The 24,965-nt window shown below is 49.7% G+C and overlaps 1 protein-coding gene across 1 annotated transcript in view; it reads left to right on the forward strand.

Moving 5' to 3' along the window:
- The window catches only part of HS3ST3B1 (heparan sulfate-glucosamine 3-sulfotransferase 3B1), a 42,004-nt gene extending 19,590 nt beyond the window's left edge, over positions 1 to 22,414 (forward strand). Inside the window, exon 2 of the mRNA XM_003483118.5 lies at positions 18,600 to 22,414. Coding sequence (XP_003483166.3) covers positions 18,600 to 19,218 — 619 coding nt within the window. The 3' untranslated portion in view covers positions 19,219 to 22,414. The remainder of the gene's footprint in view (positions 1 to 18,599) is intronic.
- Positions 22,415 to 24,965: the final 2,551 nt, after the last annotated feature.

Below are 24,965 nucleotides of genomic sequence, written 5' to 3' on the forward strand. Positions count from 1 at the left end.
CTCACCCGTGGATGGAGAACACGCATCTGCCGTGCTTCGTACGCTGATCACCTGATGACACCTACTCGCTGGGCTTTTGACAGCCAAGCAGCTGGCTGGCTGGTGGCTGGTGCATGGCTGTCGTGCCATCACCTGACCTCCCCCTGGGCCAATGGGTGGCCTTCAGGGGGCTGTGAACTCCCTGGACCTGGGTCCCGAGGTCTGTGTGGGTGTCACACACTTGCACACTTGCACTCATTGCACAGAGCACCCAGCCTTTTTCTCAAATTCTCTGCAACCTGGAAAAGTGGAGGAGCCCCGCTCTGAGGGCGCAGCTCTGGAATGTGCCATCAGCATGGGTCACCTCCTGCTGCAATCATTAACAAGCCCCGTTGCTGTTCTGAATAAGAGGAGAACCCTCTCTCTTGGGAGGAAGAGGGCGCCCAAGAAAGGGGGTCCTTCCTTGGTTAGGCCCTCTATTGTCTCATGAGGAAATCTCTTGGAATTCCGGAGTCACAGAGACAGCTCAATTATATAGTGGAATATTAGTCAGCCAGAAAGAAGAATGAAATTCTGCCATTTGCAACAACGTGGATGGACCTGGATGGTATTATGCTGAGTGCAAGAAGTCAGAGAAAGACAAATACTCTATGTGATCACTTCTGTGTGGACTCTAAAAAATAAAACAAACCAGTGAATATAAGAAAACAGAAACAGACTCACAGAGAACAAACTAGCGGTTTCTTGTGTGTGGGGTGGGGGGCAAGTAAGGGGAGGGGATTCAGAGGACAAGCTACTTTGTGTAAAATAAATAATCACGAAGATATATTGTACAGCACAGGGAATATATCATCTCTTTAAATGGAGTAGAATCTATAAAGGTGATGAATCAGTGTGTTGTACACCTGAAACTAGTATAGTATCGTGAGTCAACTCTACTTCAACCTAAACCAAAAAAAGCAGAAAAAAGTAAGGATGTGTGGGGTGCCAGCTTCAGGTGTCTTTATACAGTCAGTTGATTCCATGCCTCGTTTTGTTACCTTGTCCTGCCTTCCAGGGACGTGTTAATCTCAGTGCACTCGGCCAGCCCAGGGGAGCAGTGTCTTTGGAGGAGTTGGGGCCAGATTAATTTCCCAAAGGTGCTAAACAGCCAGGGGAGAGAGCAGGGCTTGTTCTCCACTTCAGCTGGTGTTTGCTCACGGACTTAGGGCTGAATGTTCCCCGCCCCCCGATTTGGACATGGATTCGTCTGGGAAAGTAGCAGCTTTATTTGGTCTTATCTGTGGATGGAAGACACCACCGAATGTCTGCGAAAGAGGTGGGCATTGGTCTCCCCTCACCCCCCACCTCTGGCCTGCCTCCCAGGGATGCAGGCTCCTACCCCCACCCCTCAGGCTGACCTGTCTGCCCAGAGCTGGCCTTTCTGGACCCAGGAAGCCCTTCTTAGCTCCCCATCTGTGGTGATTACTCACCTTCTCTCTATTTCTGCTTTTTTTGTTTGTTTGTTTGCTCTTTAGGGCTGCACCTGCAGCATATGGAAGTTCCCAGGCTAGGGGTCCAGTCAGAGCTGCAGCTGAGGGCCTCCGCCACAGCCATAGCCATACCAGATTCAAGCTGCATCTGTGACCTACACCACAGCTCACAGCAATGCCCAGATCCCTAACCCACAGAGCAAGGCCAGGGATTGAACCTGCATCTTCAGGGATACTAGTTAGGTTTGTAACCCTCTGAGCCACAACGGGAACTCCCTCCATTTCTGCTTTTTGCATGTGGACAACCGCCCCCCCCGCCCCGAATCCTCATTTGTTCATGACACTCCTGGGATGAACTGGCTGTATGTTCTGACTCCCACGACTTGAACTGGGCGGGAAGCTGCTGCTCGTGTGGGTGAACTCAGGACGGGCCCTCTGTACACGTTGCTTAAAAAACCAAAGGTCTTTCCCATCTCTCACCTGTTGCAAGCTATTTTTTTCCCCTTCTTTCAGTGCGTTTTTGAATCAGCCATCCTGTCATTTGCACTTCCGTTCTGCTCTACAGAACTGCATTTGTACGTGTTCTTGAACACATACTTAACGGCAGTTTTTTAATGACACCTGAAGGGCCGCAAACACATAAAATGTGAGCTTGAGCAAGGAGAGTCCAATCCAATAGGATGGAGCCAGGTGCTGGCCTAAGATGTGTCTCTCAACTGATGGTGGACGTGACCTTCAGCTTCATGGTGACCTTCACATAGACGCTTCAGGGACACAAGTCACTCGAACAAGCAGTTTGCTCAAAAGAAGCATCATGTTCTTGGTGCTAAGGGGGGGGCATTGCATAAGGAGGATGCTATGGGGGAACAGCCGCTGGCCTGGACAGCACTTTCGTCTTTTTAAATTTATTTTATTGACGTGTAGTTGATTTACAGTGTTGGGTTCATTTCTACTGTGCAGCAAAGGGGTTCCATCATATGTATATCTTTTTCATATTCTTTTCCGTTATGGTTTATCCTAGGATATTGAATAGAATCCCCTGTGCTGTTCAGTAGGACCTTATTGTTCATCCATTCTAAACATAACAGTTTAGGAGTTCCCGTCATAGCTCGGTGATTAACGGACCCGACCAGTATCCATGAGGACACGGGCTCAGTCCCTGGCCTTGCTCCGTGGGTTAAGGACCCGGCGTTGCGTGACCTGTGGTGTAGGTCGAAGATGCGGTTTGGATTCCGAGTTGCTGTGGCTGTGATGTAGGCTGGCAGCCATAGCTCTGATTTGACCCCTAGCCTGGGAACCTCCATGTGCCTCAAGTGGGGTCCTAAAAAGACAAAAAATATGTATATATAACATTTTGCATCTGCTAACCCCAAATTCCCCATCCAACCTTCCACTGTCCCCCCTCCCTCCTGGCAACTACAAGCCTGTTCTCTGTGTCTGTGAGTCTGTTTGCTTCATAGGTGAACTCATTTGTGTCATATTTTAGATTCCACATATAGGTGATATCACATGGTATTTGTCTTTCTCTGTCTGACTTACATCACGTAGTGTGAGCATCTCTAGATCCATCCATGTTGCTGCTCATGGCTGTGTTTCATTCTCTTTGGTGGCTATATGGTAGTCCATTGTACCACGTCTTCTTTCAGAGACCACTCTTATACAAAGCCCATGGCTCACTTAGCCTTTTTGGTAAAGGATACATTTTAAAAGCAAAAGGTTAAAATCATGACTCTAGGAATTCCTGTTGTGGCTCAGCAGTAACAAACCCAACTAGTATACATGAGGACTCGGGTTTGATCCCTGGCCTTGCTCAGTGGGTTACGGATCCAGCATTACCCTGAGCCATGGTGTAAGTCACAGACTGATTTGCTGTGAATGTGGCTATGGCCAGCAGTTGCAGCTCCAATTCAACTCCTAGCCTGGAAACCTCCTTTTGCTGCAAGTGCAGGTTTAAAAAAAAGGGGGCGGGGGAGGACTCTAATGTTAAGGGGATTATATTTCCTTAATGAGTATGTTAGGGTTTTATTTTTCTTCTTACTAATGAGAGAACCAAACAGATGCTACCAGTGAGCCAAAGCAGAAGTCAAAAGAACCTGTTTCCTTGGCATAAAGGAATGCCTAGATGAATTTACAAATGGGTGGGAAACTGACTTTTTCCCTGTGGTCGGAGCTGGAGAAGGAAACCCATAGAACCTCCATCAGAAAGTGCTCGTTTGCATGCCTGTGGTCAAGAATTGTATTGCACTGCTGTGTTGTCACCTATAGTTGAGAGAGTTGCAGGATACCTTGAAGGCAATAAAAAAGCTGGCGCCAGACAGCACCCTGCATGATTTCTACAAGAGAGACCCGCTCGTCTTTTCTGCTTATTCCCAATTTCTCTACGTTTCCTCGTATCAGTCAGTCTTCTGTTGCCTCATGGAATTTATCATCGGCTAAAACCCAAATCTGTTTAAAATGTGCTGCTGGGGAGTGCTGTCCCCCCCACTCCTGGTTTGTCTCCCATATTTGATGTGATGTGGCTTCTCATTGCCTCTGAGAGTGAATCCACATTCTGGCTAGCATTTGTTTGCTGATTCATTTACCCTCCGTTTATCTAACAACTGTTTATTTTGGCCACAGTGCAAACAAGGCAGAGTCCAGCCCTCAATCCCCTTGAGATCTGTAATAGCAGCTGGAGAAAGGTTATGCTAACGTGTGTGTGTGTGTGTGTGTGTGTGTGTGTGTGTGTGTGTGTGTTTGCAGGGAGGATGATGGGAGGGCAGGGGTCGGAAGAAGGGAGCGAGAAGCGCTAACTCAGCCTGGGTAGGAATGTACTAGAAGGAGGAGGGCTCGGCTTGCCCCTGGGTGGGGTGAAGGGTGAGAAAGGAAGGCAGGGGACATGGGACATCCTTGGGGAAAGGTGGGCAGACTCCTGGCCAGGCAGCTGGAACGTCATGTGCAACATGACGAGAAGCTGTGAAGGTTTCTAGGCTTGGCTTTTGGAAAGATGTTGGGGGAGCAGAGGGTGGAGGGCTGGGCAGAGTGGAAAGGGGCCGTTCCATCCTGTCTTTCTATCTTTGTAGCCTTATTTCTCACCAACAAAACCCACTTTCAGTCCAAGTGCAGTGGGTTGACCACCGTCCTGTCTCCTTACAGTCAGGTGCCTTTTGTCCCCGGACCTCTTCACTTCCACCTGCCCTTGGGACCAGCTCAGGGAGGCGTCAGATGTCCCCAAGGACACAACTTTCCACGTTTCAATATGATACCTGTTGCCAAGCTTCCAGGATGTGGAATTTTCTCCACTTGCACAGTAAGCCCCTGGAAGGCAAGAGTTATTCCCACGCATGATGTTTAGCTGTCATGTCACTGATTCCTTAACCCTCCATGATTCAGGTTACCTTTTCGTTCCTAGTCTGCCTTCTTCTTGCGACCCAGGAAGAGACATTTGGGGTATCTCACCCCACCATCCCTCAATGAATGCAAATGCATTTTAATAATTAAAGCAAAAAAAGTAAAATAACGATGATTATACATCAGCTCATCCGTCTTTTTTTTTTTTTTTTTATACTGCTACTAACTGCAATCACTTGTTCATTGGAATAGAGAAGGTGGTTTATTACCTGCCACCTGAGGTGGGGCACTCATAGTTTGCTGGTGAGGAGCTCCTGCTGTGGCGCAGTGGGTTAAGACTCTGACTGCAGGGGTATGGGTTGCTGTGGGGGTGCAGGTTCCATTCCTGGCTTCACGCCGTGGGTTAAAGGATATAGCATTGCTGCAGCCGTGGCGTAGGTCGCAGCTGTGGCTCGGATTTGATCCCTGGCCCAGGAATGACCCTATGCCTAGGGTGTGGCTTAAGCGAGCAAACAAACAACAACAACAAATCCCCAAAGTTCTGAAGTCCCTAAAGGCTGGCGTCTGTCCCACAGGTGAAATAGGAACTTGTTCTTTGCCAGGGCTTTGCACTGAAGCTCAAGACCTTTAGGTGCCTGACCTCTGAATGTCATTGTGTCACGTGATGTAATGGCTATGATCATCTGTAATCGTTGCTCTGGAACGAACCACTTTGGGAGTCAGGATCCTGAGACGCTCTCCATCTTCAGACCTGGCCCAAAGGGCAATTTACGGTCCCAGGTGGCCCCCAATTCTTTTTCCATATTTGCACTATGGCCTCCGGTCATTAGCTTTAAGCATTGCTAGTTCACTTCCTTTCATGCATCCATGGATGTGTGCATTCAGCACATTATTTCCCAGTGCTTCATATACCAGGTGGTTTGCTGTTTTTCTTGTATTTCTTCGGACGATAAAAAGCATGACAATTCACAGTCCAAACACCTAGAAAACAAAACATGCTCAGCAATAAGAGTCAAGCAAACATTTGGTTCCTAGAAATCAGCATTGGGCTTCAAAAATAGTTACAGGGTTAGTTTTTCATTCAAGGGCTGATGCAGGTAAGAGGCTAATCTGGCCTGTGATGCTTAGCCGCTCTCTCACTAACCCCTGGGTTATTTGATCTCCCCGGCGCTCACAAATTTTGTTCCCTGGTGGGAGCTGTGGGGTGGGGGAGGGAGGCTTTGTCTCAAGCACTGAAGAATTGCTGGAAATTCTAAGACTCACTGGTCCAGCCGCATCATCTACCAAGAAGCTCTCATAGAATGGGAGCAATAATGCAAAAAACGTGAGCAGAGCCTCGGCCGCCAAGACTTTCCATCTCTTCTCTCTTTGGACTTGAGACACCTGGGCAAGTTGGACCCTGCATAGTAATGGTCTGTTACAGATGCCTGGTTTTTATTTAAAAACTGGTGAGCATGACACTGAAGGGATGCGACTTTGGGGAGGTTGCCCTTACCTTTCTTCTCCTCCTGAATTGCCCCTGGGAAGTTCCCATACTTCCCAGCTGAGGGTTCCAAAAAGGGTGGGGTGGGGCGGGGATTCTGATGGGTGTCCTCGCCCTGTCACTTCCTTCCTCGAGACACCTGATCAGCTTCAAGCACTAGGTCAGACCCAAGGGAAGAGCTCAGTGCCACTAAGATAAGAAACAGCCCTTTTTTTCCTTTGTCCGCAGTGTCTCCAGGTTTCTACACTTCCAAGGATGTTCTCTCTGGGTAGAAAATACCTCTTTTCTTCTCTAAAATGTTCCTGAGCTATTTAAAGCCTGTGATAAGGGAAGTTTATTTGCTCTCATTTCCTTTCAGTTTAGCTTCACTCAAACTTATGTCTCAGGGTTTTTATTGACCTAATTCACTTTATACTGTCTTCAGTTGATAACCATAAAATAGGGGTCTGTTGCTCAAGCCGAATGAAAGTGGGGAGCAGGACGGAGCCGTTGTCTTGGACTTGAGAGCTGACCGGGATTTCTCTCATCCCAGACTCTGACTGGCCTCCTCAGAGTCAGGAGGCAGGGAGGTAACTGACTATATCAAGTCTTCACTCTGAGCATCTGCTGTCTGCAGTTGGGTTGTTTCTTTTCATCCGCCTCAGATGGACCCCTGCCCCTAAACTGGCTCTTTTGACTTCATGTAAACCTCATTCTCTGCCCTGTGAAAGAGAAGAGAGCGAGACGGAGAGAGAGAGAGGAAGGAAGGAAGGAAGGGGGGGAGGGAGGGAGGGAGGAAGGAAGGAAGGAAGGAAGGAAGGAAGGAAGGAAGGGAAGAAGGAAGGAAGGAAGAATCCTCTAAAGCAGGATGTGTTCACAGGAAAGACTGCCTCATTTCCCATTCTTCTTTGGCTTGGCTCATCACATCGTCTCAGGATGTCAACCCAAGAAGGGGCGTGTGGTTTTTCTTTGTCTCCAAGGTCCTACTAGGGGCCTAAGAGGGAAAGTCCAAACAGGGGGTCCTTCGTAGCACAGGTGAAGAATTTCAGGAAACAGAGTTTTCAAATATTTTATACGAGCCTTTGCATCTAAGAACCAGTGTGCAGTTTCTTTTTCTGTAGCATGATTTCCCTAGAAATGTCCCTCAAAGCTAGAACCATAAGTCAAAAGCGATAATATAGAGGGGACATGAGTGGGGTTCATTCCCCGTTACCCTTCAGTAGGATTTGGCTGCTTTAAGAGCTGATTCACATATGAACTACTTTTGAGTCTCTCTCTCTTTTTTTTTTTTTTGTAAAATAAGCAGGACAGATCCCCCCATTTTACAGATCTGATCTTGAACCCCACTTTTCTTTCTAAGCCACCAGGCACCAGGCTGTCTCACAAGTGGCTGCCTCATTTTAGGATACTCTCGACATTGGGCTCCATCTGAGCTGCACTCTTGGAGTTGATCTAATCCCTGAGGTGCCCTTTGTACATATTCAATCATCAAATATTTATATAGGTTCTATTTTACCAACTTGTGCCAACCTTCCTGCTGGCGGGAGCAAGAGGTGGCATGAGGGTGCCGGTGGAGAGATGGAGATTGGAATCTTAGAGCCTCAGGACACCCTTTTAAACCAACCCATGAATTTTTATGCATGGGAAACTGAGCGCAAAGCTTTAAGTGCCCTGGCCAAAGTCTTGGGCTCTGGTCAGTGGCAGGGCAGGAGCCAGAGCCCAGGGCTTCATGTGTCCGTGGCCCCCTGTGCTTTCACTCCCAATGGATGGAGAGCTGCCCTGGTGGGGAAGTGACTTTTATCCACCCTCTGCTGGCTGGTAGTGCCCAGTGGTTCAGAAGCTCTAGGGTGAGGGCCTGTTTACAAACATTTGCTCCTTATGGCCAAGGGCACAGGGCAGGTGGCCTTTCATGGGATGAAGCAGGGAGAAGGGAGAGGATTTCCAGGAGAAAGTGAAACACACCAGCCAGTGTCCCTGCCTGAGGCTGGCCCTTTGTTGCCAGGGAAGTAACCCTGGCAGAGCTGGGATTCCCTCCCTCCACCCCAAGGAAGAGGAGCCTGTTCCAGACTGGGAACCCCACGCGGATCAGAGCTTCTGAAACCCCACGTGGATCAGAGCTGAGAGCCGGCAGGTCTACACAGAGAAGAATCTGTCAAAGCAGGAAAGAGTAGAAGTGCCCCCTGGCAGCCCTTCCACATCTGGACTCTGTGTCTCGTTCCCCTCTTTCCGGTCCTCGGCTCTGCCCTCCTCTGCCCAATGGCATGGCTGATTTTACTTTCTAAAGAGTGTGCTTCCCAGAAAACTTCTTTCTTTTTACCCATCCAAAAAAAAAATTCTTTTTTTTTTTTTCTTTTTCAGGAAACGGGACACAGATTACTCTGATTTCACTGATTTGTCCCTGCACACAGTGAGGTCCAGTAAACACCAGCAATGCCCCAGAGAGCTCGGACACAAAAGGCTATTAGCTTTTAATTGAAACCCTCCCCCCACGCCCCCCTCCCCCCAGCCCCTTCCAGGAACAGGAACTCCAGCCTTTGTGAAGCAGGGTCTATAACAGAGGATTCTGCCCAAATGAAAGGAATCTTGAGTTGACCCAGAGGAGTGGGCTGCTCTTTTGAGCCCCGCCCCCTTATGGCATTCAAAGGCTTTTCACTTTCGGAGCAGTATTGAAATTCCAGGACAATGGAGGCCAAATCCTGGTGGTGGAGGTTGGGGGCTGAAAGGAGGGGGGCAGGAGGAGGGAGTCTGGGGAGCGCATCCTTTGTGATTTTTCTTCTTTCCTACCCATTACCTTTAAAAAAAAAAAAAAAGAGGGAGAGTAAAAAGACCCAGCAAACTTTATAAGGAATCATGACATCACTTCCGGTAACCCAACTGCTCCTGAGACTGGGCGAGACCCTGAGAACAACAGGCTATTTACAATTTCATTTTAAATTATTTCAAACCCTCCCAAAGGAGTTCTTTGATATGCAAACATCTCCCCCAAATGGAGATAATTATTTATGGAGATGTGGCCTTTGAAGGGGAGCACAGAGCTGGTGGGCTCGGAGACTTCCTACAAAGGAAGAAGGTTCCAGATAAGAAGGGGCAGAGCCAGGCACATCTTTCTCCCCCCCTCCCCTCTCCTCCCCTGGGAAGAAAACCCGCTTTAAAGAAGAAACTTCCCAGGGTGACGACTTACAGTTACAAGTCTCAGTTACAAGTCTCAGTTACAAGTCTCAGGAACAGCTGACAGTCAAGTTTGCTGGGAGAGTTCCTTTCTCATCCCCGGGTCTCATCTTTCTTTAGGAGGTGGAAACTTCAAGGCTGGAGCTTGGTGTCTTCACCCCCGAAGCCCATGCTAATTTATAAGGTCACAGGTAGAAAGACGACACCCCAGGGAGAGTTGGGGTGCCCGCAGGGATGTATGTTCAGGGCCGGTAACTGGACCTTTACAAAAGATGAGACCAGCTTCCCCTCACCTGTCACTGCACAAACCCTGCGGAGCAGGACTGTAACGGCCCTGGGGCGTCCTCTTTGCCTTCTCCCCGGTTTTTCTTTTGAAGATGCTTCAACTCTGGCTCAGAGCACCACTCTGGCTCAGAGCACCAAGCAAGGACCTGGGGAAGCCTGGGGACATGCCCCCTCCTCCCGACCTGCCAGCATCTGTCACCTCCAGGACCGTCTGCAGTTTGTTTCCTGGATGGGTCCCCTCCCCGCCACACCCCTAGCTGCCCTCTCTGCCCTTGGCAGGTTGCAACTGAGTGCCATCTTGGGCTCCGTGATGGAGAGATGGAGGCACCCAGCTCCCCTAAGGCTAATGTCCTTCCCTAGGGGACCAGGCTGGGTGGCCCTGAGCCTGCAGCCCTGGAGGGAGGTTGAGGGAGGGGCTTGGGCTGCCCATGAGCACCCTCCCCATAACCCAAGACTTGCTAGGTCTTGTTTGTCTCTATTTTCAAGGCAGAAGGTTTGCTCTTTGGTGCCTTGTCCTGCCTGTCATCAGTTAAGACGGGCTACCTTTGGCAACCTCGGTTTTCCTCAAGAGGAAAGGGTTTCCTGCCTCAGCAGAAACGAATCTGACTAGCATCCATGAAGACACAGGTTCAATCCCTGGCCTTGCTCAGTAGGTTAAGGATCTGGTGTTGCCATGAGCTGTGGTGTAGGTTGCAGATGTGGCTCAGATCTGGCGTTGCTGTGACTCTGGCGAAGGCTAGCAGCTGTAGCTCTGATTTGACCCCTAGCCTGGGAAGCTCCATGTGCCAAGGGTGGGGCCTAAAAAGACAAAACATTTTTAAAAAAAGGGGGGGTTTGCTTTCTCCCTGAATGGTTGGGGCTGAAAGAGCCCGCACAGACAGTCCCCCAGAGAGGCAGGGGAGCCTGGGGAAAGGACCGCACGCGCGTGGCACACCTGTGCCCAGGCTGAGGGCATGAGGGGCGCGGCCCCATCCTTCCCAAACCCTATCCCCTAGACAGGAAACCAAGGAAAGTTGGGATTGCAGGGTTATTTGGTTTTGTTTTGCCTTTAATAGCAGATTTTATTTTTTTAGAGCCATTTTAGGATCATAGCAAAATTGAGTGAAAAGGGCAAAGTCTCGGAAACAAGCACAGGCATTTGGGTTCACAGCGTTCCCACACGCCTCTTGCTCCCCACTGCTGACACCCACAGCAGAGTGGTCCATTGGTCATGATGCACTTACACCGCTGCAGTGTGCAGCCACATCAGACTCTTAACCCACTGAGCCACCAGGGAACTCCCTGCACTCCTGTGGGGTTTTTTTTTTTTTTTTTTTTTTTTTTTTTTAGTTTTTTTGTTTTTTAATTCTCAGGGCTGGACACAGGCTTTGGGAACAGCTAAAAATGATGTGGCTTTACGATTTCCTGGCCTGTGCCCCCAGGATTGTCCTCAGAGCAGTTTATCAGAAGGTGACCTCCTCGGCCGTGCTCATTTACAGACCAGGAAGCTGAGGCCTGGAAAAGGCAGGGACATGGCCAAGGGGACAGGCCAATGAGGAGCAGACCCAGAAGTGGAAGAGTGGCCGAGACCTACATGAAAACATGTCCCTTCTTCTTTCTTTTTTTTTTTTTTTAAGCAACTGTAAGCAGATATGTAATGTCAGAATGTCTAAGTTGCCATTGACCACTTTCTGTTTTCAGTCAATATTCTCCTCCCAACAGTATCACAACAAGGATTTGGGCAGCCTCTGGCTCTTTGGAAGGGGATTTGCCTTGTGGAAAGGGTTTGCTTTAAGATCTTCGTTGGAAAAAGGGCAGCACAAGGAAGAGGTTTTCAAGTGACAGAGCTGTTCTGTATCTTGATGTGAAGCTAGCTCTTAATTCGATGCATTTGTCAGAGTCCATAGAACTGGACACCAAAAAGGATGATTTTACTGTATGCCCCTTAAAAGGTAGATTTTATTGGAGTTCCCGTCGTGGCTCAGTGGTTAACAAACCTGCCTAGGAACCATGAAGTTTCGGGTTCGATCCCTAGCCTCGCTCAGTGGGTTAAGGATCTGGCGTTGCCGTGGGCTGTGGTATAGGTTGAAGACCTGGCTTGGATCCCACGTTGCTGTGGCTGTGGTGCAGGCCAGCAGCTGTAGCTCTGATTCGACCCCTAGCCTGGGAACCTCCATATGCCGCAGGTGCGGCCCTAAAAAGACCAAAAAAAAGTAGATTTTATTTTTGCTTTTTTTTTTTTTTAGGGCCGCACCTGCAGCACATGGAGGTTCCCAGGCTAGAGGTTGAATCAGAGCTACAGCTGCTGGCCTGCACCACAGCCACAGCAACACCGGATCCTTCACCCACTGAGTGAGGCCAAGGATTGAACCTGAAACCCCGTGGATGCTAGTCGAGTTCATTGTCACTAAGATACAACGGGAACTCCAAAAAGTAGATTTTTTTAAAAAGAAGGGAAAAAGATCTTTGTTGGAGGTCTGTAGAGTATTTCCATAACCAAGGCAGAGGAGGTCATTCTTTCAGTGGGGGAGGAGCTGGCTGTTCCCCTGGCCCTTCCCCTTGTCCTCAGTCTGAGGGGGAGATGGGCCTCCCCTCACCCGATGTGGCTTGCAGCTTTTCACCGAAGTTCAAGTTTGTTCATGTCCATCATCTGTTTTGAGTCGGGGTCTTGGGATCTGCTTGGCTCTGGTGCTTGAGGTTACACCCATTTTAATAAACTCCCTCTTTACTGCTGTGCAGTTTGCCGGTTCAAACAATAAGTTCACCTGCTGGGGCCCGGGAGCAGCGTGCCATCCAAAGAGGCAGAAAAGAAAATCAGGGCAATATTTGCCCCTGGAGAACATCAGAAGTATAGGGCTTCTTAGAACGTCTCTGGTTCATTCAAATTTCCTAAACATGTAGGCCTGAAGATTTTTTTTTTCCCGTGGGGTTTTTTTTTTTTTTTTTTTTTCATTTTTTTAGGTGAAATATAGTTAATTTACAATGTTGTGTTAATTTCAAATGTACAGCAAAGCATATGCATATATACATTTACACACACATATATATATAATTTTTCAGATCTTTTCCATGAAGGGTTATTAGAAGATATCAAAGAGAGTTCTCTGTGCTGTGCAGTAGGTCCCTGTTTATTTATTTTATACATAGCAGTACGTATGTTATTCACAAACTCCAAATTTATCCCCCACCCGCGGCCAATTTTCCCCTTTGGTAACCATAAGTTTATTTTGTCTGAGTCTATTTCTGTTTTGTAAATAAGTTAATTTGTATCTTTTTTTAAGATTTCACATAAATGATATCATATGTATTTGTCTTTCTCTTCCTGACAACTTCTACTTAGTATGATCATCTCTAAGTCCATCCATGTTGCTAAAATGGCATCATTTCATTCTTTTTGATGGCTGAGTAGTATTCCATTGCGTATATGCACCACATCTTCTTTATCCATTGCTCTGTCAATGGACAGTTAGGTAGCTTCATGTCTAGGCTATTGTGACTAGTGCTGCTGTGAGCATTGGGGTGCATGTATTTTTTCAAACTAGAGATGTCTCTGGATAGGCACCCAGGGGTGGAATGGCACTGAAGGTTGGTTTTTAACAGCCTGCTTCTGGCAGTAACACATCAGAGCCCCACTGAGACTTGGGATTTCAGCTATAAAGGCAGAGCTTCTCCAGAGCCCGTGACAGCCAGTCCCCAGGGGAGACAACTCTGCGGGCAGCGAGCTCAGCTCTCAGCTGACTTCTGAGTCTGGGGAAGGCATAGGTACAGGTGAGAGTTGGGACCTGGGGCTGAGATTCTAAACCCTCCCACCTGACCCTGGGCATCCTTCTCGTCCACCTGCCACAATATTAGGAGAGAGGAAAAGAGCCCAGTGGTCATTCTGACATTAATTTGCCTTCATTTCACAGGATTTTTTAATAAAGAACTTAGTTTCATCTTAAGCCACGCATTTGGCAAAAGCATAAATCAGATAATCTGAGATGTGTACTGTTCCTCACCTGTTTGTTTTTCTTTCTTCTGTTGATGTTGATATTATCTAACCTTTGACAGTGAAAGAATTAGATGCATCTGGCAGTCTCTCATCATCACACAGGCAGGGATGGCCTTATGTTTGTTCCAGTTCCTCCAGTTTGTCTCATTTTGTTTTACTGGGGGCCCGATTTGTGTTTGATAATTCACTTTGTGTATCTATGTGTGTATCGGTAGATATTTGTGTGTATCTGTGTGCATATGTGTGTGTCTGTGCACGTGTGTGTGTGTGCGCACACATGCGTCTCTTTAGGGGCAGCAGACATCCATTTCTTCACTTGCATGGAGCCAGACTGTACTTTCTTCGTTCTGTTTGCTGCGTTCCTTCTCTGAAGTTTGCAGACCACTGGCGGCTGTCACCCCCACTCCCCTGGGGCCTGGTCTTCTTCCATCGGGAGACTCTTGAGTTCTCTAGATTTCACTCTAGGCCTTTGACTCAAATCACAAGTCTCGGCTTAGCTGAACAACTTTTGTCCTGGTCACGGTATTATTTCCTTGATTTTTTTTCCCACTGTGGTGGCCTCTGTCCCTACTCAGCACCTCCAAGCAGGTGCACGCGTGGTGTCAGGCGCAGAGATGGCTGAGGGCACAGCGGATGGCAGGCCAGATGTCCGGGGTGGCGATTTCCAGTCTGGCTGCAGGTCAGCATGGTGGGAAGGAGTCCAGAGTTGGCCTCACCCGCCCGGGCCTGATTTGGTGGGTCTGGGGTGGGGCCCACGTGACGAGTTCTCGGGACCCAATCAGGCCCCCACCGAGGGACACCATTCTTTCTTAAGAGTTCTCTGCTGTGTGGCCCAGCTCCGTGAGGCCCTGGTGCTCCAGGAAGATCACTGGGCTTGTCATCCCCAGTCCTGAGTGTCCTCGGCGTCACCGCTCATCTCTCCTTCATGTCCCCTGGGCTTGTCCTGAGGGACAGTTTGGGGGTGTGTGAGCATCCAGCCCCAATGGCTTCACAAGCACCCCCGGGGGATCATGGGCCAGGTGGCAAAGAACCATCCCTTCCCGCCCAGGTGGTGGCTGGGGACAGGGGGCGGGGCATCGAGGGGAGGGGCTTCCTGACCACGCCCCCAGCCCCGGTAGGCGGTGGTTCCCAGCAGGCGTGTTTGAACCTACCGGATCTATTCTTTGGAAATCTGACTCATCTTTGAACAATTATGATGGCAGCCTTCTGGTTCTAGCCCTGGAATCCCTATTATTAAGATGCTAATCTCTGAACGAGAGAAAAAAATACAGGTTATCTCTTTTTAAAGGAGGACAGGTGTGTGGTTCTTGGGACATTATTTCAAGCAGCAAATACTAGGAAGCCTGGGGTGGGGGCGTCCGAGGGCTGGGGTCTGGGGTTTCAGCGCCTGGTCAGCCCCGCTCCGTCCTAAGCAAGTTGGGGACGCGACGCCTGCTCAAAGGCTTTTTGGAGGGATTAAATCCGAGTGTGCGGGAAAGTGCCTCTCTGGAGCCCAGAGCAACGCGTAATTATTAGCTGTGACTATCGGTTTCCTAATGAGCTGCTCAATTAAGCCGCACCCTCCCCGCTGGCCCGGGAGGGAAGCCTCGCTGGGGTGGGCATGCAGGGCCCACGTGAGCGTGTTGCTCTCGCCCGCGCCCCCTCCTTTCTTCTCTGAGTCACCCCCGGCCAGAGAGGCGCTGGCTCAGGGGAGCCTGGCCAGCAAGGGGAGGGAGGAGGCGGCTCCAGGACCAGATTGGGGGGGGGAGGTGAGTGGGGGCGGGATGGGAGAAGATCAGCTGGAAGCGGAAAGGGGACTTGCCTGTAACTGCGCAGAAGGTGCTGCCAGGCACAACCTTAAATACTGTCTCCAGCTAAAGACAAAAGATGTGGGGGGCAGTTCCGGAGGTGGCGGGGAAAAGCCCCCTTGATGCAGGTTTCAGCGGTCCTTCTCCACTAATAGGAGTTTCCAGATATTTCGCCATTCTTCTCTTCCTGGTACAGAGAAGAGAATTTCCCTTACAAATGTAAGTTTCTTACAAGAGGGTAACTTTCACTGGTTTTCAGAGCTTTTCCTACATCCGTTGTTTCTTTACCCCAAAACAAAACAAAACAAAATAAAAATCAGCCTTATGCCAAAGAGACATATTTGGGGTGGTGTAGACTCTACCCCCATACCCTCCCCATGCAAGTGCCCCCAGAACCCAGTAGAGCGGGCTCAGGACACATTTGACAAAATGATGGAGAACCCAGCTGTGCCTCTCACCCACCAGCCACCGGTGTCTGCGCCAAGCTTGTCCAGGGGACCATGCCATGAGCCCTCCATAGGCTGGGGCTGGTGGCAGCAGCCCCCCCCCCCCCGGCTGTTATTTGATAATAAAAGAAAGTCTTGAGGCCCCCAAGTGCTTTCTGACATATGTGTGCAAACTCTGGACTGTCCTGGGGAGAAAGCGTCCCTCAGAGCTGGTCCCCCAGGATGGAGAGGGTGGCCAGAGGCAGTGATGCCCAGGAATCTGCCCGCGGTTCAGGGAGCCTTTATTCGTTGCCAAGGAGGCTGCGCCTTTGGACTGGAGGGCAGTGAGGCCCCCCTGTTTTCTCGCCCCTCTGCGGGGTGGAACCAGGGCCGGGGTGGCCAGTCTCTGTGTACAGAGCTTCCTGACACCCTTTCCCAGCACTGTCCACACAAGAGAATGACAGCATTTCCCTGGCACTAGGCTGGCTACCAAGAGAGTCCTCCAGAGACCCCCAGGGGCGGACATCTGCCTTTTTCTCACGGACTGAACAAGAAGACGGAAGCCGGGCCAGCGGAGGGCACACACCTCAATCGGGGGGTGCTGAGGCTTAGGCCCGGAGCTGGGCTTCAGAGCCCATGCGGGGGTGTCAGGCGGCCCCTCTGCAGACAGACCCTAACCCGCCCCAGCTCCCGCAGCCCTGGAGAACTCAGGGTTGGATTTCCTTCCGTCATCGTGGTAGCACTTGGATTCTGAACATTAAACCCTTTCTTGGAGACTCGTCCAGGTGCAGATGGGCCAAACACAGGGCAAAACTTGCACTCGATCAGACGTGCTTTTGAGGGAAGTGCAAATGGAGGTGTGAGCTGGGCCTCCCCTGACTGCCCCCCCCCCCATTACATTAGCCGGATGACACTGCTCCGTTCATCTAAGCGGTTAATGGGCAAAGTGGGTCAATCCAGCTTTAGCTTAAGCCGGCGGCTGCAGGCTGCAAGGCGGTGCTCCTTCAGGAAGAAGCTCCTGCTTCTAACTGGCTGCCCGTTGTGGCTGGTGCCGTAGAGTTTATATCGTTGTTTCTCTTAATGTCTCCATAGAGGAATTTCGGTCCCAGTAGGTTAGGGATGGCTTAAGGCTGGAAGTTTAGAATGTCCTACTGAGAGGTAAATGTTTGATCCAGAACGATGTGGAAATTGTTTTTTCTCAAAGTCCTGGGCCTGGGTAGGAATCAATCAGCAGTTTCTATCCCATGGCTAAGGGAAGGCTGTACCTCTGTGACCACGCCTCAGGGTCCAGTTGGGTGGTACATCTCCTGGGATGGATACACACCAGCGCGGACACACGCATGCTCAGCGTGCCCCCACTATGTGCAGCAGGCAGTCTTGTGAACCATCAGAGTGATTGATGACAATAATGGGAGTAGCAATGCTCACAGATATGGAATAAGTGAGGTGGGTCAGGCACGTTGGAAGCGAATTATGGTCATTCATTGTTTTAATCCTCACAAAACTCCCATGAGGTTGGTATTATTTACTGCCCTCATCTTTACAGTGCAGGAAAGAAGGCCAGAAGGGAAGCTGTTCAAGAGAACATTGCTTGGAGTTCCCTGGTGGCTCCGTGGGTTAAGGACCTGGTGTTGTCACTGCCGTGGCTCAGGTTGCTGCTGTGGTGTGGATTCAGTCCCTGCCCCTCCCCCCAAACGGCACAGCTTCTAAGTGGCCGAGCTGAGATGGATTTGATGTCCATGCTCACAGGGCTTAACTGTTAAGCTAAACACTTCAGTTTTACCACCCAACCTTCCCCCCCCCGCCGCGCCCCAACAACTGAAAGCAGCGGCTGGAAACCATTCCCATTTCTCATACTAGGAAGGTGAGACTCGGGGAGCAGTTCAGGTGCAGTCTAACATCCTTGCAGTGTGTGATTTTTCAGGGCTAACCTCCACACAAAGCAGCTCTGGGGTCCAGATACCATGTCCATCTTTCCTCCTGCCGGCGGCAGCTTTGCCTGCTTAGTTTTGTTTAAATTCCGCTGAGATCATTCCCATCTCTTTTCGAATGGAATCTAATGAGTTTTGGAGGCTTCTAGAGCTGCATCTTGGGAATTTCCTCTTGGCAAGTTTGCATCAGTTATACTTCATCTGATTTCACCCATTTGGGGGGCTGCTATGTGCTTGTTCTGTGGCCTGTGGGTGTGCCTTTCACAATGACGGTGTTTGGCCAGTGGTCACATGATGCTGGTACAACCCGGCTGAATCAGGGGACATTTTCCTTCCTGTGCCGGCTGCACATAGGCCTCTACATGGTGGGCACAGGAAGACAGGCTGGTGAAGCTGTGTGGACAGCCCATCTCCAGGAGCTCCAGGTCATAATATTTAGGAAAAGCACGTATCCAGAGGCCCGAGGGTCTCCGTGTTTGGAGCTCAGACATTCCGTCCTGGGCAGCCTAAACGCTAGATGCGCCCCCAAATAAGGGAGAGGTAACACCCTGGAAGGATCTCAGAGAAGCGTGACTCTTACTCTTTCAACCTTAAACCAAGATGTGGTCGCATCTTAGGCAGCTTCTGGCCTCCAAACTTCAGAAGCTCAGCTCTGAAAGTCGGCTTGCCCTTTGTCCGGTTTCTACAGCTGCGATTAGAGGGAGCCCAGGATTAAAGGTGTTGACATTGAGACCTATAGCCAAGGAGAGGCCACCTTCTGACCCGAGTCTGGTCTGTTTGCTCCGCGCAGGGACCTGATGCCGCGGACCCTGGACGGGCAGATCACCATGGAGAAGACGCCCAGCTACTTCGTGACGCGCGAGGCGCCCGCGCGCATCTCGGCCATGTCCAAGGCCACCAAGCTCATCGTGGTGGTGCGGGACCCGGTGACCAGGGCCGTCTCGGACTACACGCAGACGCTCTCCAAGCGGCCCGACATCCCCACCTTCGAGAGCCTGACCTTCCGGAACCGGAGCGCCGGCCTCATCGACACGTCGTGGAGCGCCATCCAGATCGGCCTCTACGCCAAGCACCTGGAGCACTGGCTGCGCCACTTCCCGCTCCGCCAGATGCTCTTCGTCAGCGGCGAGCGCCTCATCCGCGACCCGGCCGGCGAGCTGGGCCGCGTGCAGGACTTCCTGGGCCTCAAGCGCATCATCAGCGACAAGCACTTCTACTTCAACCAGACCAAGGGCTTCCCCTGCCTCAAGAAGGCCGAGGGCAGCGGCCGCCCGCACTGCCTGGGCAAGACCAAGGGCAGGCCGCACCCCGAGATCGAGCGCGAGGTGCTGCGGCGGCTGCGCGACTTCTACCGGCCCTTCAACCGCAAGTTCTACCAGATGACCGGCCAGGACTTCGGCTGGGACTGACCGACGCCCCCGCCCGGGCGGTGGGACTTCGCCCAGGGCTTATTAAATATGGAGAGAGATTATATGTATGTAAAATGTACAGAAATCTATTTTATAATAATTTATTTTTAATTCATAAGCAATTAATTCACTAAGATGCCTAGGCACGCTCTTTAGAGAGTTAGCTTCATAATCTGTTAACATTCCAAAGTGTTTAACTCTGACTTTTTCTTCTTTGCCTCACAATTGATGGTGCTTCCATTTCCCCTTCCCCTTGGTACCCATTGTATTTAAAAAGAAGAAAAGCACAACTTGAGATTTTTGTCGTTACGGGTATGCAGCCTTCGTGCGCTGGGCGAATTCACTTGCCATCTCTGTGTCTTGGGTCCCTGCTCCCCTCCTGCCTGGGCACCTGCTGGGAGCCCGGCACTGCCAGGCCTCACGGAGCAGCTTCCTCGCAGATGTGATGGCACGTCCAAGGGCACTAGGTTTTCCCCCAGGTCTGCTCAGCATGCTGGGGGTGGATTTGGGGGGACCCCTACCTTTGCAGGATCCCCTGCATCCTGTCAGGGTCTGCATGTCAGGCCCGTGTGCTTTAGCTTTCACCTTTGAAGGACGGCTCTCATCCTCTCGCTTCTGTCCCAGTCCCTGGTCATGAACCTGCTTGAAGTGGATGCAGATGTCCGCCGCCCCCTCTCTCCCAGGTCAAGTGTGTGATGCTTGGTGCTGCTTTTGAAATAAAGACGGTGTCTTCTAATTCGCATGCGACTGCACCCTGCTCCGTCCTCCAGGCAGACAGTCCTGCTTTGATACACCAAAGAATCCCCTAGGCCCGCAGACCCACTGGGACAAACCAGGGATGCTGGGTGTTGGGTCCCGAAGGGGCCAGGCGCACCCCACGCCCTCTGAGTGTTCCAAGGTGCCTGTAGGTGCAGAGCCAGCCCCTGGTGGGTGTCTGGGTCTTCTCTGTTTGGAATTCCTAGCTCGTCTCAGACAATACGGTCAAACCGCCAGAACCAGGAGAGGCTCTTGTAAAAAGAGGCAGGACACTGGCCTCACTTTGCCCGGAAGCACTCCAGCCTGAACTGGGTGCTGCTGCCCCTTCTTTTAGCCAGGCCCTGGCAGAAGGGCAGCCAGCACTGTCGCTGCTGATCCAGAATGCTCTCCCCTACCTGTCCTTGGAGAGCACGCTGGCGGGGGTCATTTATGATGACCGGCTAAGGGCAGTTGGGCAACCAAATACACTATCCCGTGATGTCATCTTCACTTTATCCTCAGCTTTCTAAACCAGGATGCTTCTCCTACAAAAGAGTTGTCATTTGCGTCATACGTTGCTTAAGGAATCTATGGGGTGATGTTGTTGAAACGGCTGGGTTGTGATATTTACAAAGGACACTTCTGTACCTTCTGTGGGCTAACTTTCTCTGTAGAGTAACGAAACACTGGCCTTTAAGTGATGTCTTGCTGATCATCTGGTTCGTATTGGCCCCCAAGTTGCAGCCCAGATGTAGCTGGTGCCTGCTTAGGAGCAAAATGACCATCGTGTAGGTTTTATGTAGGGGGATGGCCAAGGGGGCTCCGTGCATTTCTGAGAGGTTATAGTCACTTCATAGCTTTGTTTCCCCCTCTACCAAGTTGAGTACAACCTACCCTTAGGGAAATGCCATAATCCCAGCATGGTTCTCCCCGCTTGTGGAAGAGACTTGGGCATCAAAGACATCTTCCTAAGGGTGCTAACTTCTCATGCACTTTTCCAATCAGAAGACTCATTGGCAATAAAACTGAGGACACCCCAGCATAACACTGCTTACAGGCAAAGCCAATCCACGTCTTCCCCCGGATCCTGCCCTGTCTGGTCCTGGCCACTCTTGGTCTCCGACGTGGTCCAGGATGTCGAATCGCAGAACAGGTCAGAGAAGGTTCACAAGCAGTGGCGCACATGAACTTCTCCTTCCCCAGCGGGTCCCTGCTGTCTTTCCAAGCTGGACCATTTTTTGATTCAGTTGTTTATTCCCTGCCTTAAAACTGAAACAGGAAGTTTTCAGATAGGAGGGTCGCTGAGTCACAAACCCTGAAGCAAGTCAAGATTCTTTTCTGGGTCAAATCCTTGAATCCAAACAGATGTCGATAATTAGCACGAAGGACGAGAGCACGGTTTTCCGTGGAAGACAAATAAATCAGACATCCCGTGCATCTCTTCCGAGAGGTCTGATGGCTTACAGTTCCCGACTGATCCCCACGCAGCATCAGCCCCAAGGTTACAGCCGGTCACCTGACAGTCATTACAGCGCTGGAGCCCGCCTGGCTTCCTCTTGGAGAAGGCAGGCAGTCCAGAAAGTGAGGCCTTGACTCTCTTCCCGTTCTAGCCATCTGCAAGGCCACAGCTTAAGTTTTTAGCTGCTAGAAGACAAACACCATTTCACCTTCTGGCCGTGTGTCCTAACACATGCTCTGGGTTTCTTCCAGTTTACAGGAAAAGCTCTGCTATTCACGGGGGCACTTTATTCCACTCAGTTTTGTTTTTCTTGCTAAAAACAAACAGAAAGGTTAACACACACACAAATGGGAGGTTTTTATTGTTCCTATCCAGCCCACAGCGTCCTTGAGGTGTTTGTACGGTGGTCTGTTAACTTGGTAGGTGGTACCAGAAAAGCTATTTGGATGCACTGACGGCATCACACACACGTCGCGATTGAAAGACGGAGGAGAGATTGTTTTCTTCGTGGGATCCTCCCAGGAACTCATTCTGAGTGACAGGTACATTATAGACCTTTGGAGAAACACAGCTTCAGATCCTGCCTGGATATTTGCTTCAGACAGGACAATGAAAGTTTCCGCTAAGCTAGAAACACTTAGCATCTAAGATGCTGGCATGGAAGACAATGTCCTTTTTTCTTTGCAGTGGATCGAGAAAGATGCTCAATAAAACTCCAAGGTGTGGTTAGAATTTTTTTTTTTTCACTTCTGTAACATTAATTTATGACTGAGTTTCGTTCACCAGTAATCTGGAACACTGTGCAAATTCTAGCAGTGTGCCCTCTATGCCCTGGATGTTAGAATAGCCAATATGTACAAAAAAATAAATAAATAAATCAAGTATTTTGTCCTACGTATAACACAAATTAATTTTACACAGAGAAAGATGTTTCTAGGAAAATGAAGTTCTGGGAATTCATACTATTTCTTTGTATGAACAAATAAAATCTATTTTTACCAACTCGTGGGTACTTCTGCGTCTTATTCTATGTTGCAGACGGAAAAGTACGAGACGTTTTATTCAATAACTAATCTCATGTGCGTGCGTACACACGGAGGTATTCTGAAGGCATGCTGACCTTTCAGATTTGAAAAGGTTTCATCCCAAATCCAGCTAATCCGCAAATATTTGGGGTGGATACTTTGTGCATGGCAGTGAAGCCTGCGAGAGGGCTCCTGGCCCTGGAGCCATGTACATGGGATCCCAAGAACTCGGTTGCCACATGTGCTGCAGCCTTCAGCTCCTGGGGGTCTGGCGGGTGGGTGTGAGGTGGGAATGTCACAGGCTACAGGTGGCTGTAAGCAGAGCCCTGTTGGCTGGGTGGTTCGGGCCACAGTAGCCTTCCCGTCTCATACTTCCGCTTCCGGTGTTCCCATGTCAGCCGCCTGGAGTTCCCTTGGAACAGAGTGGAAAAGAGTTTGGCCGAGAGGGCATGTCCGTATTTTTAGTGCTTAGCCAGTGCCTTCTGGGTTTCATTTTCAGTTTTGCTGTTTTGGACATAGCACCCCATCTGCATGCTTTTTTCAACTATTAGTCACTACCTTAAATATTTGACTCATTCTCCCCCCCATCCCCGCTTTTTTTCTCCCTGGCTGCCCCCTTGGTATATGGACGTTACCAGGGACCAAATCCACTTCAGCAGGAGGTGGCCTGCCAGTCGGTCAGGAAACAAGTCTCCAGTTAACACTTGGTTTTCAAAAGCCTGGGGTGTTCCACCGGCTGATGGATGTGTGGGCCTTGAGCGCTGACCTGACTGCACCCCAGCCCATCAATTTTTGGCTTTTTCTACAGGAAGGTAATAAAATGGACCTAAAAATCTACTCATTAACCTGATGGCACAGTTTAGTGCAGTGTTTCTCAAGCGTGGGCAAATATTCCAGTGACCTAGAGAGGTCTTAAAAAATACTGAAGCTCTGCTATAGCTCAGACCAATTACATTAGGCTCTCCAGGCCATGGGGCCCCAACACTGGTACATTTAAAAGCCTCCTCGTTGTAAATCAACTCTCTTGTACTAAAAAGTAACAATGATAAGGCTCATCAACCTTCACTGTCATCTATGAAATAATGTTTTATACGGAATCTTTAATACGTAGAAACAGAGGTATGGTTTGTTGGGAAAATTAAAATTAGATCAACCTTTAAATACTCAGCACAATCTTGGAACATCCTAAGTCTTCCAAGAATTGTCAATTTAATCCAGCTAAATTGTTATTTATTTTCTGCAACGAATACATTTCCCCACAATTCTTATCCATTTGTAATGCATTTTTATATATGAAATAAAACTTTAATTTTTCTTTTTGCCCCCTTAAAAAAATAACAATGTTTTAAGCAACAAAACAAAACAAAAAAGCTTCCCAAGCATGGACCTCGAGGGCCCGTACCTAGGGAAATAAGGCAGAGAAACACAAATATTCTATCCTCTCACTCATACGTGACATCTAAAAGTGACAGACTCAGAGGAGCAGAGTAGAGAGGGGCTTGGAGCAGAGTACCCAGGGCTGGGGGATGAGGGAAATGAGGGGATCTTGGTCTAAGTGTACAGAGTTTCAGCTCAAAGTTAAAAACTTGAGTATCTGCCATATAGCACGGTGATTATAACTTCGAAACGCTGTGTCGTATCCTTGAATGTTGCTAAGAAAGCAGATCTTAAACGTTCTTCCCACAAAAAAAGAAATGGTAATTCTGGGGTGGGTAGAGGTGGTAGCTGATGTCATCATGATGGTCCCCAATTTATAAGCTATAAAAGCTCCCCTTGTGGCTCAGTGGGTCCAGAGCCCAACATAGTGTCTGTGAGGATGGGAGTTTGATCCCTGGCCTTGCTCAGTGGGTTAAGGATCCGGCGTTGTTGTGAGCTGTGGTGTAGGTTGCAGACGTGGCTTGGACCCCGCGTTGCAGTGGCTGTGGTGTAGGCTGGTAGCTGTAGCTCTGATTCAACCCCTAGCCTGGGAACTTCCATACGCTGTGGGTGCAGCTATAAAAAGAAAAGAAAAAATGTGCAGTTTATGAACACATCCCATCAAGACATTGTACACCTTAAACCTACAGGTGTTAGGTGTTAATGATATCTCGGTAAAGCTGAAAAAGATTTTAAATGAGGAGTTCCCGTCGTGGCGCAGTGGTTAACGCATCCGACTAGGAACCATGAGGTTGCGGGTTCGGTCCCTGCCCTTGCTCAGTGGGTTAACGATCCGGCGTTGCCGTGAGCTGTGGTGTAGGTTGCAGACTCGGCTCGGATCCCGCGTTGCTGTGGCTCTGGCATAGGCCGGTGGCTACAGCTCCGATTGGACCCCTAGCCTGGGAACCTCCATATGCCGCGGGAGCAGCCCAAGAAATAGCAACAACAGCAACAACAACAACAATAAAAAAAAAAAAAAAGACAAAAAAAAAACAAAGATTTTAAATGAAAAGCTCTGCAAGTAATTCTAACATGCACTGAGGATGGAGAGCCTTGTTTCTCAGAGTGTTTCCTGGACCACATCAGCCTCCCCTGGGAGCTTGACAGGCACG

This window comes from Sus scrofa, chromosome 12 (genome assembly GCF_054392235.1).
Source record: "Sus scrofa isolate SSC_HxYL_T2T_F1_AM1 chromosome 12, Sscrofa_HxYL_maternal_Yorkshire_Landrace_v2.0, whole genome shotgun sequence".
NCBI lineage: Eukaryota > Metazoa > Chordata > Mammalia > Artiodactyla > Suidae > Sus > Sus scrofa.